Raw genomic sequence first — 10,690 nt, 5'->3', positions numbered from 1 at the left:
AGCAGAGAGAGTGAAACTACCCTTCCTCTGCCTTTTTGTTCTATTCAGGCTCTCAACAGATTGGATGATGCCCACCTACATGGAGGAGGGCAATCTTCTTTACTCAGTCTACTAATTCAAATGTTAATCTCTTCTGGAGACACCCTCACTGACACACCAGAAACATTGTTTTACCTTCTATCTGGCATCCCTTAGCCCAGTCAAGTTGACACACAAAATTAACTATCACAAGCCCACCGGCTGTCAACTTGGTAACTATATGCATCTCCTTAAACCATACTTAATCTCCACATAAAAAACAATAACAAGGTCATAATTCCATCTAACATGATACAACTATCCTACATACAACCGAAAACGTACTAATACCTTTCCCAGAAAAAGAGGGAAAGTCCTTGAGTGATGTTTACTCTTCTCCCGACATCTAATAACTTAAATACTATGACGTAAAATCAACAATATTTAAATACTGATATCAAGTCAATATATCTTACCTTACATGATAAGGGAATAATAGAGGAAAGAAAAAAGATATTATACACATACACAAATGTAATCATAATAAATACGGAGGAAAAATTGTTATGTACTCATAACAATTACAGTCCTCATTTTTGTAACTGGTCATGTGGTTGTAGCTGATATTTACAGCTACCTTCTTCTACCAGACATTCTGTATTCTCTTCGCCTTCGCCAAGCATCTCAGCTGGTCATGGTTCACTACCTGGCAGGGTGATCCAACCTTCATTCCTGAAGGGTCTAGGCCATTAGTCCTACTTGGATGGGGTTGCTGTAGTTGACCGTATTTACAGGGCATGGTAATACTAGAGACAACCTAAGGGATTTCCTTTATTCCAGACATACTCTTCCTTACCTCCATTGTAGAAAAGCAGTCCAAGTTCTCCTTGATAATCAGGATCAATCACTCCAGCCAGCACAAGAACTCCCTTTTTTGCCTGTTGAGTCAGAGGCATGAGGAGTTCACAGTGGACAGGTCTTAACTTCCAGTTTAATGGAAACATTGTGTCTCCTGGTAGAAGCATTCCTCCCTCTGGACTGAAGACCTCTAGGCCAGCAAAACATAAAGTTACAGGAACAGATAGCAAAAATTTTGCTAGTGGGTTACTACAGGTAATGGTCAGTAGCGCCACTCCCATTCCACCCCTTGATTCCTGAATCCATGGATCCTGACTATGGAAAAAACAGCATCATATACTGTATGCTGATTTCAGAGCATATACAGTCCTCAAGAGAACCTTGCCTCAGCTCTGCAAGGAACTGCCACCTAACTGGTATGGTAACTTAGTTTTCAAATGGCATCCTACCACTCTATCAAGCCAGCTGCTTCAGGATAGTGAACATGGGAAACCAGTAAATTCCATGAGCATGGCCCCATTGCCATACTCATTTTTCTTTGAGATGAGTTCCTTGATCAGAAGCAATGCTGTATGCAAATCTGTATGCAGAGTGTCTATCCCAGTAAGAACAAAGCACTGACCTTTCCTGACGAAAGTGGTCCCATGTAATCAACCTGCAACCAGGTAGATGACTGATTACCCCAGGGAATGATGCCATATCGGGAACTCAAAGTTGGTGTCTCCTACTGGCAGACTGGGCATTCAGCAGTGACCATAGCCAAGTTGGCAGTGGTCAGTGGAAGTCCATGTTGCTGAGCCCATGCATAACTTCCATCCCTGCCATCATGGCCACCTTGTTCATAAGCTCACTGGGCAATAACAGGGGTACCTGGGGAAAGATGCTGGCTGGCATACACAGAACAGGTTGCCCTATCCACTTGATTATTAAATTTTTCCTCTGCTGAAGTCCCCCTTTGGTGAGCATTCATATGGGACCACACACATGCATAAATTTCCTTTAATTTTCTTTCTAAAGTGTACATGGCTCCATGAAGTCTGGGGAACATGCCTGATTTGAAAAGGCACCAGGTCTTACCTTACAAGTATTTTCATCTCAGCAGCTCACATTATTATCATTAAGCTGTATTTATTAAGCATTAGATCACAGACAGAACTTTTGTAAATCCACTTGTAGTAGCCAGATCCCTTTTTGGCAAACTATCGGTAATGAGCAGCTGGGATTTTCATTGTCTTAGGCAGCGATATTATCTCAGGCTATACTGAGCCCCACTGGCTTAGTAAACAAAATAGGAAATGCATTATTTATATTGGTCTTCACCAATAATTAATAAAATTACAGGTGCGTGACGTTCCCCGGCTTCCCAACTCACATCAGTGACAGTCGTACATGATTTCCTTCTCCCAAAAGATCACAATTAAATGACTGTTGCTGACCATATGTTGTTAATTAATTTGTGTGACCTTCTCACACTGAAGCTGGAAAATAATGAGGTAATTTTCAAGTAGACAAATATGCTATGGTTTGTGAACTTTTTGTTCTTAGGTGTTGAAATTGCAGCAGACCCATTATTTAACTTCCTACAGACATCTAAAGAAATGATTATTACTAAATTATTCTAAAGTTCCAGGAAAGAAAATGAGCAGAAGAGTATCCTTACAGCAGTATGGGATTTGGCTTTCAAATCCAATTTTTCTTTTGAACACTTCACCTACCATCCACTCAGACTCTTCTTTTTCACCAACACCACTATCTTTTTCTCACCCTTTTATGTAAACATCTCATTTGGTAATTCACAAATAGTTAAGAAGCGCTGATTATACTTTACTGGACAATAATAGTAATATTAAAATAATAATAATATATCATATTTATAAAAGCTCCCTTAGAACTTTTTAAATGCTATCAAAAATATGATTTTATTTTCACGGTATATGCTAACCTCTGTACAGATACAAAGATGATTGAGATTCTGCATTCAGTGTGGTAAAGTCTAATGGTAAAAAAATCAAATATGTAGCACAAATGATCAAACTATGCATCAGAAAATAAAAGGCCATGCTCTTCTCCACTCAGAGCTCCTTGAAGGCAGGGTCTTATTTCCTTCCCCTTGATTGCCAATATCTAGCTCCATAGTTGGTACAGTGCTCGTTGACTGAGTGAAGAGCCCTAAGAAAAGTGTCATTCTTTCTCTGTGTGTCACTAACTGTGCTGAAAACCCAAGATAGGGCAATAAAGACAACAGACCAGGTTCCCGCCCTCACGGCACTGATATTTTAATGAGAGAAACAGCCATTAATGTGGAAGCAAACAAATAAAAAATTGTAACAGATTTGGTAAATTCCATGAAGAAAGTAACAGATAAATAGAATAGGAAATGATGGGAGGTAAGCAGAAGAGGAGGGTGACTTTAGACCAGGAGGTCAGAAGATGCTCTGACCTGAGAAAATGATGTTTAAGGTGAACTAAAAGGAGCCAACGGGAAGAAGCAGGTAAGGAGCATCCAAGGCAGAGGCAACAATAAATTGCAAAGGCTTGAAGGTGGGAAAAGCATAGAGAAGGAATTGTAGGAGGACAAGAGCAAAGCAAAGAGACCAGGTGGAACCCCAGTAAGAGGGGAAGATACCTTGTTCTAGGAAGGTGACAGTGGAGATGGAAAAATACAGGTAGGTTTGAGATGGATCTGGAGACATGGTTTCCCTGCTCTTGATTCTCTTATAATATAATCTCAATTGCTTTTTATCGTCTAAGAATTCTTTACATTTTTTTATTTTCTAATGCACTTATGGATTTTTTTCAATCTTTGGGGGGAAAAATGGAAAATAACAAATCTTTCTGATATTTCAAAGAATGTTGAGTAGAAGGAATTATAGCCCTTTACCTCATGCACAAAAAACACTTTAAAGTAAGCAAAGTTTGAGTTTACAGTATTGTTATTTTCCCAATCTTATCCTCTCTTTTTTTTTTAATGAGTATCTTAGCTTGGGTTCCCTAGAAAACAAAGAGGGAAACAAAGACAAATTTCTTTTCAGGGACTGCGATCCAGGTAGCAGGAGTTAGGGGCAGTGAATGAAGTGGAAGAGCTGGGAGAACCAACAGAAAGAGGCATGATGGAGATGGCTAGCTCCTCCCACCCACCCCATCACTGTAGCTTCAGGAGAGAAATCCTGGGAAAGTGTTCAGATGGGGGCAGATGTACATTAAAGTGTTCATATGTCAATTACTGCTGTCAAAGATCTCTCAACAGATACAGTTAATTTCATTATCACAATAACTGTGGGTGTGTTAGAGGTTGGACAAGTTGAATACCTCCAGGACTCCATTCCATAAGGGTTGTTAAAATATCATGAGAATCATTTTAACTCATTTACACATCAAAACAACACTTAACACAATAGAAAGATGTAAATGGGCCCCTCTCCTATGCAGGCCATGTAAGAAATTGCTTATTTTGCATTTTACTATGGTCATCTGCTCATAGTAGATTTGTCAGTTTTTATTTCCCATTGCCTTCTAAGGAACGCAAATTTTGGTATCTGGAGGAACTTCTATTTGTTAAACAGGAGTAAAACTTTTGTCCCTCATATAATGGCCTTTGATGTTACTGTAGGCAGTTTTAACTAGTGAGTGGGAGCATCAAAGTTTGAATTTAAAACTGTTACAGCACTAAATTGCTCTGCCGAAGAAAGGAAAAATTGAGCATCCCAGATACAGATCTAGAAAATGTAAGGCAGGAGCAAGAAGGCAGAGTGTGGATGGGGAAAGAGAGGGAGGAAACCCGGTAGCTGTGAGGATGAGAAGAGGAATTTGGAAAACCAGGTAGGGCTCACTGAGCTTGGTGTGCAAACTGTGAAACAGCAGGCACAGTGAGATACCAACCCTATCCTTGTCACCCCACTTCACCTCAGTAAATACTTTATCATTCCCTAATGTTCTCATTGATGTGAAATTTTGTTTGGGAGAAAATAAAATAGGAAAAGAGGATGAAAGGAAGGAAGGAAGGGAGGGAGGGAGGGAGGGAGGGAGAGGGAGGAAGAATTTTTACTATTAATAAACCAGTTTCCCCTCTAAATAAATATTAAACGTGAACACATACTTAATAAATATTGGTTGAAGTGGTGAATTTTTCTTTAATTCTATAGTCCACCACATGAATTTTTCTAGACCTGACTAAAGCCTATTTCTACAATCCAAAGTAAATAAGTTTTCCAGCCACATGAGGCAGGACATAACTAATGATGCAGTCTCAACTATAGAAGGCAGTATTAATTCTTCAATATTTAAACACCTTTCTGTAAAGACTGTCATTATCATGGAGAGATGCAAAGGTGGAATGAGACATAGACCCTACTTTAAAGGCTTGGAGAATATTTTTCTTAGAGATTTTTGTTGTTTTTTTTTAAGTTAAGGGCTTTCCCTGACCTTTCTAGCACTCCAGTCTGTCAATGACAAGAAGTGGGCAAACTATGGAGAACAGTATGGAGGTTCCTTAAAAAACTAAAAATAGAACTACCATAGGACCCAGCAATCCCACTACTGGGCATATACCCTGAGAAAACCATAATTCAAAAACAGTCATGTACCACAATGTTCACTGCAGCTCTATTTACAACAGCCAGGACATGGAAGCAACCTAAGTGTCCATCGACAGATGAATGGATAAAGAAGACGTGGCACATATATACAATGGAATATTACTCAGCCATAAGAGGAAACGAAATTGAGTTATTTGTAGTGAGGTGGATGGACCTAGAGTCTGTCATACAAAGTGAAGTAAGTCAGAAAGAGAAAAACAAATAGTGTCTATCCCAGTAAGAACAAAGCACTGACCTTTCCTGACGAAAGTGGTCCCATGTAATCAACCTGCAACCAGGTAGATGACTGATTACCCCAGGGAATGATGCCATATCGGGAACTCAAAGTTGGTGTCTCCTACTGGCAGACTGGGCATTCAGCAGTGACCATAGCCAAGTTGGCAGTGGTCAGTGGAAGTCCATGTTGCTGAGCCCATGCATAACTTCCATCCCTGCCATCATGGCCACCTTGTTCATAAGCTCACTGGGCAATAACAGGGGTACCTGGGGAAAGATGCTGGCTGGCATACACAGAACAGGTTGCCCTATCCACTTGATTATTAAATTTTTCCTCTGCTGAAGTCCCCCTTTGGTGAGCATTCATATGGGACCACACACATGCATAAATTTCCTTTAATTTTCTTTCTAAAGTGTACATGGCTCCATGAAGTCTGGGGAACATGCCTGATTTGAAAAGGCACCAGGTCTTACCTTACAAGTATTTTCATCTCAGCAGCTCACATTATTATCATTAAGCTGTATTTATTAAGCATTAGATCACAGACAGAACTTTTGTAAATCCACTTGTAGTAGCCAGATCCCTTTTTGGCAAACTATCGGTAATGAGCAGCTGGGATTTTCATTGTCTTAGGCAGCGATATTATCTCAGGCTATACTGAGCCCCACTGGCTTAGTAAACAAAATAGGAAATGCATTATTTATATTGGTCTTCACCAATAATTAATAAAATTACAGGTGCGTGACGTTCCCCGGCTTCCCAACTCACATCAGTGACAGTCGTACATGATTTCCTTCTCCCAAAAGATCACAATTAAATGACTGTTGCTGACCATATGTTGTTAATTAATTTGTGTGACCTTCTCACACTGAAGCTGGAAAATAATGAGGTAATTTTCAAGTAGACAAATATGCTATGGTTTGTGAACTTTTTGTTCTTAGGTGTTGAAATTGCAGCAGACCCATTATTTAACTTCCTACAGACATCTAAAGAAATGATTATTACTAAATTATTCTAAAGTTCCAGGAAAGAAAATGAGCAGAAGAGTATCCTTACAGCAGTATGGGATTTGGCTTTCAAATCCAATTTTTCTTTTGAACACTTCACCTACCATCCACTCAGACTCTTCTTTTTCACCAACACCACTATCTTTTTCTCACCCTTTTATGTAAACATCTCATTTGTCAAAGATCTCTCAACAGATACAGTTAATTTCATTATCACAATAACTGTGGGTGTGTTAGAGGTTGGACAAGTTGAATACCTCCAGGACTCCATTCCATAAGGGTTGTTAAAATATCATGAGAATCATTTTAACTCATTTACACATCAAAACAACACTTAACACAATAGAAAGATGTAAATGGGCCCCTCTCCTATGCAGGCCATGTAAGAAATTGCTTATTTTGCATTTTACTATGGTCATCTGCTCATAGTAGATTTGTCAGTTTTTATTTCCCATTGCCTTCTAAGGAACGCAAATTTTGGTATCTGGAGGAACTTCTATTTGTTAAACAGGAGTAAAACTTTTGTCCCTCATATAATGGCCTTTGATGTTACTGTAGGCAGTTTTAACTAGTGAGTGGGAGCATCAAAGTTTGAATTTAAAACTGTTACAGCACTAAATTGCTCTGCCGAAGAAAGGAAAAATTGAGCATCCCAGATACAGATCTAGAAAATGTAAGGCAGGAGCAAGAAGGCAGAGTGTGGATGGGGAAAGAGAGGGAGGAAACCCGGTAGCTGTGAGGATGAGAAGAGGAATTTGGAAAACCAGGTAGGGCTCACTGAGCTTGGTGTGCAAACTGTGAAACAGCAGGCACAGTGAGATACCAACCCTATCCTTGTCACCCCACTTCACCTCAGTAAATACTTTATCATTCCCTAATGTTCTCATTGATGTGAAATTTTGTTTGGGAGAAAATAAAATAGGAAAAGAGGATGAAAGGAAGGAAGGAAGGGAGGGAGGGAGGGAGGGAGGGAGAGGGAGGAAGAATTTTTACTATTAATAAACCAGTTTCCCCTCTAAATAAATATTAAACGTGAACACATACTTAATAAATATTGGTTGAAGTGGTGAATTTTTCTTTAATTCTATAGTCCACCACATGAATTTTTCTAGACCTGACTAAAGCCTATTTCTACAATCCAAAGTAAATAAGTTTTCCAGCCACATGAGGCAGGACATAACTAATGATGCAGTCTCAACTATAGAAGGCAGTATTAATTCTTCAATATTTAAACACCTTTCTGTAAAGACTGTCATTATCATGGAGAGATGCAAAGGTGGAATGAGACATAGACCCTACTTTAAAGGCTTGGAGAATATTTTTCTTAGAGATTTTTGTTGTTTTTTTTTAAGTTAAGGGCTTTCCCTGACCTTTCTAGCACTCCAGTCTGTCAATGACAAGAAGTGGGCAAACTATGGAGAACAGTATGGAGGTTCCTTAAAAAACTAAAAATAGAACTAAACATAAAATAGCTAGCTAGTGGGAAGCAGTTGCATAGCCCAGGGAGATCAGCTCGTGCTCTGTGACCAGCTAGAAGGGTGGGATAGGGAGGGTAGGAGGGAGGGAGACACAAGAGGGAAGAGATATGGAGATATATGTATGTGTACAACTGATTCACTTTGTTATAAAGCAGAAACTAACACACCATTGTAAAGCAATTATACTCCAATAAAAATGTTTAAAAAAAGAAAATAAGGGAACTAGAAAGTAAAAAAAAAAAAAAAAAAGAATTGGGCAACTATCCCTCTGAAAATTAATAAGACATGATAATGCTAAGTTTTTAAGACCTAATGTATGATTTGATCTGTTAAAAAAGAAATATACCATTCCTCCCACATTCTGGTTATTTGTCAAGGCATTATGGTTCATAATAGGGCCTCCTTGGTGCAGGTGGGCATATTTTCATTGGGCAGACCATGGGATGAACATCAGCCAGCCTATTCCATTCACACCAAAGAGAAATGTGCTTTGGACAAAACATTTCAATTGCAGATTAAAGTACCCAACAACATTTTCTGCATTAATATCTATTTCTATTCTGTATACATCCTTACCATTCAAATTACTGTGACAGCTTATTTACAAAAATGGCCACAATTATTCCCTTCCCTATATCCATACTCATTTGTAATGTGACCTCCCAGCTGGGCTGGACTTGTGACTTAGTTTTATCAATATAATACAGCTGAAGTGATGTTGTGCCAGTTCTAAGACCAAGCCACAAGAGAACCTGTGTGCTTCGTGTATTAGTTTGCTAGGGCTGCAATAACAAAATACCACAGACTAGGTGGCTTAAATGACAGAAATTTATTTTCTCACAGTTCTGGAGGCTGGAAGTCCAGGATTAAGGTATTGGCAGGTTTGGTTTTTTCTGAGACCTCTTTCCTGGCACGCTGGCCACCCTCTTGCTGTGTCCTCACATAGCCTTTCCTCTATGCATGGGTACCCCTAGTGTCTCTCTGTGTGTACAAATTTCTTCTTAAAAAAGCATCAGTCAGATTGGATTAGAGCCCATCCTAATGGCCTCATTTAACTTAATTGCTTCATTAAAGGTCCTATCTCCAAATACAGTCACAGTCTGAGTTACTGGGGGGTTGAATCTTCAACATACAAATTTTGAGGGAACACAATTCAGCACATAATGCTTCCCTCATTCTCTCGGGACCCCACTGCCACCATTTGAACAAGCCCAGAGAAACTTCCTAGATGGCCAGATAACCTCCAGAAGCAAAGCTGCCCACCTGACCTGCATTTCACCACAAAAGCATGAGAAAATTTTTCTAGGCACTTTCACCATAAACATCTTTAGCGACATCTTTGTCACAAGCATTTTTGCCCAAAGCTAATTGGCCTTAAGGCAATTATTCCATGAAAAGTAAAATAACTGGTTGGCAGTTTTTGATTTGAAAGTCTGTTTTCATCTGGTTGAATACATTAGCATTTCTTCTAGTTAGCAACGCTATTGGGTTTTTTTGAGTTGACAGATGATGATGATGATTTGTCCCAAGAGTGGGTTTCTTATTTTGAAACACACGACATTGGAAGAGAAAGAGGCCTCAAGAGCCTCAAAGGCACAGAGTTAAACCCACATTTCCCATAGAACTTTGAAACATCTTTCAACCAACATGTGAAATAATGTTAACAAAAAAACAGTGCAGAGGCTTTCCCAACACAATACAAAGCTCAGTTACAAATATGCATCCTAGTGTTTGAAAACTGATACCTTTATTAATAAAGGAAGAAATTTTGGCAAAAAAGAAAAAGTGTGGCACCAAACAGGGAGACAAATTAACAATCAATCAATCAATGTATAAAATATCATGAACGAAAGCCTTGGAAGACAAGTGCTTAGGTACAACCCACAAAATAAAATCAGTTATATGTGCAGTACTGCATGAATCTACACACATTCTAAATGTATTCAAGTATTTTGCATTTTGCAATAAGGTCCTCTTAACTTTGTTACTCATTTCTCATGTTTTAGTATGTCCTTTTTAGGATCCCACTTTTATTTTTCATTATTTTATCCATGATAGCAAACTTGCCTCACAGCCATTTAGCTATGCAGTGAAAATGTTTGGGGCAAAAACGCTTGTGGCAAAGATGTTTATGGCAAAAATACTGAATGTGGGGAAATCTGGTTAAGACCAAGAGAACCAGACAGCTGAACCCAGTCTAACCCATGGGCCTGCATAACTGCAGCTAAATAAGTGGTTGTAATTTCAAGCCACCACATTTAGAGGTGATTTATTACAGAGCAGTAGCTAATCAAGACACTAACTATACAATTTAAATGTATTGAGAACTTACCTTACTCATAGCTATATCGTCAGAGCTCTCTGGTGGCAGCTAAGAGAAACCATCTCTGATTAATTAGGTAAACAGGAATTCATTGGAAAGAGAGCATGCTAACAGAATCCGTGGAAAAGCTTGGAAATAGACAGAAACACAAGTAGCTCTGATGTCCAGGGAGCAAGAACTATTCTATAGCTTTG

General features: G+C 39.0%; 1 protein-coding gene across 1 annotated transcript; it reads right to left on the bottom strand.

The window, feature by feature from the left end:
* Positions 1–599: 599 nt before the first annotated feature.
* LOC112063983 (uncharacterized) lies at positions 600–1,575 on the bottom strand. Its single transcript, XM_055086890.1, is given in 7 exon segments — positions 600–742; positions 745–826; positions 828–1,156; positions 1,159–1,228; positions 1,230–1,324; positions 1,327–1,368; positions 1,371–1,575. Coding segments are annotated over 7 exon segments (966 nt in total).
* Between the last annotated feature and the right edge of the window lie 9,115 nt (positions 1,576–10,690).

The sequence above is a fragment of the Physeter macrocephalus genome, chromosome 8 (assembly GCF_002837175.3).
Source record: "Physeter macrocephalus isolate SW-GA chromosome 8, ASM283717v5, whole genome shotgun sequence".
NCBI classification, from domain to species: Eukaryota; Metazoa; Chordata; class Mammalia; order Artiodactyla; family Physeteridae; genus Physeter; species Physeter macrocephalus.
Note: the sequence above shows the minus strand (reverse complement) of the source record. Positions and strands in the feature narration are given on the sequence as shown.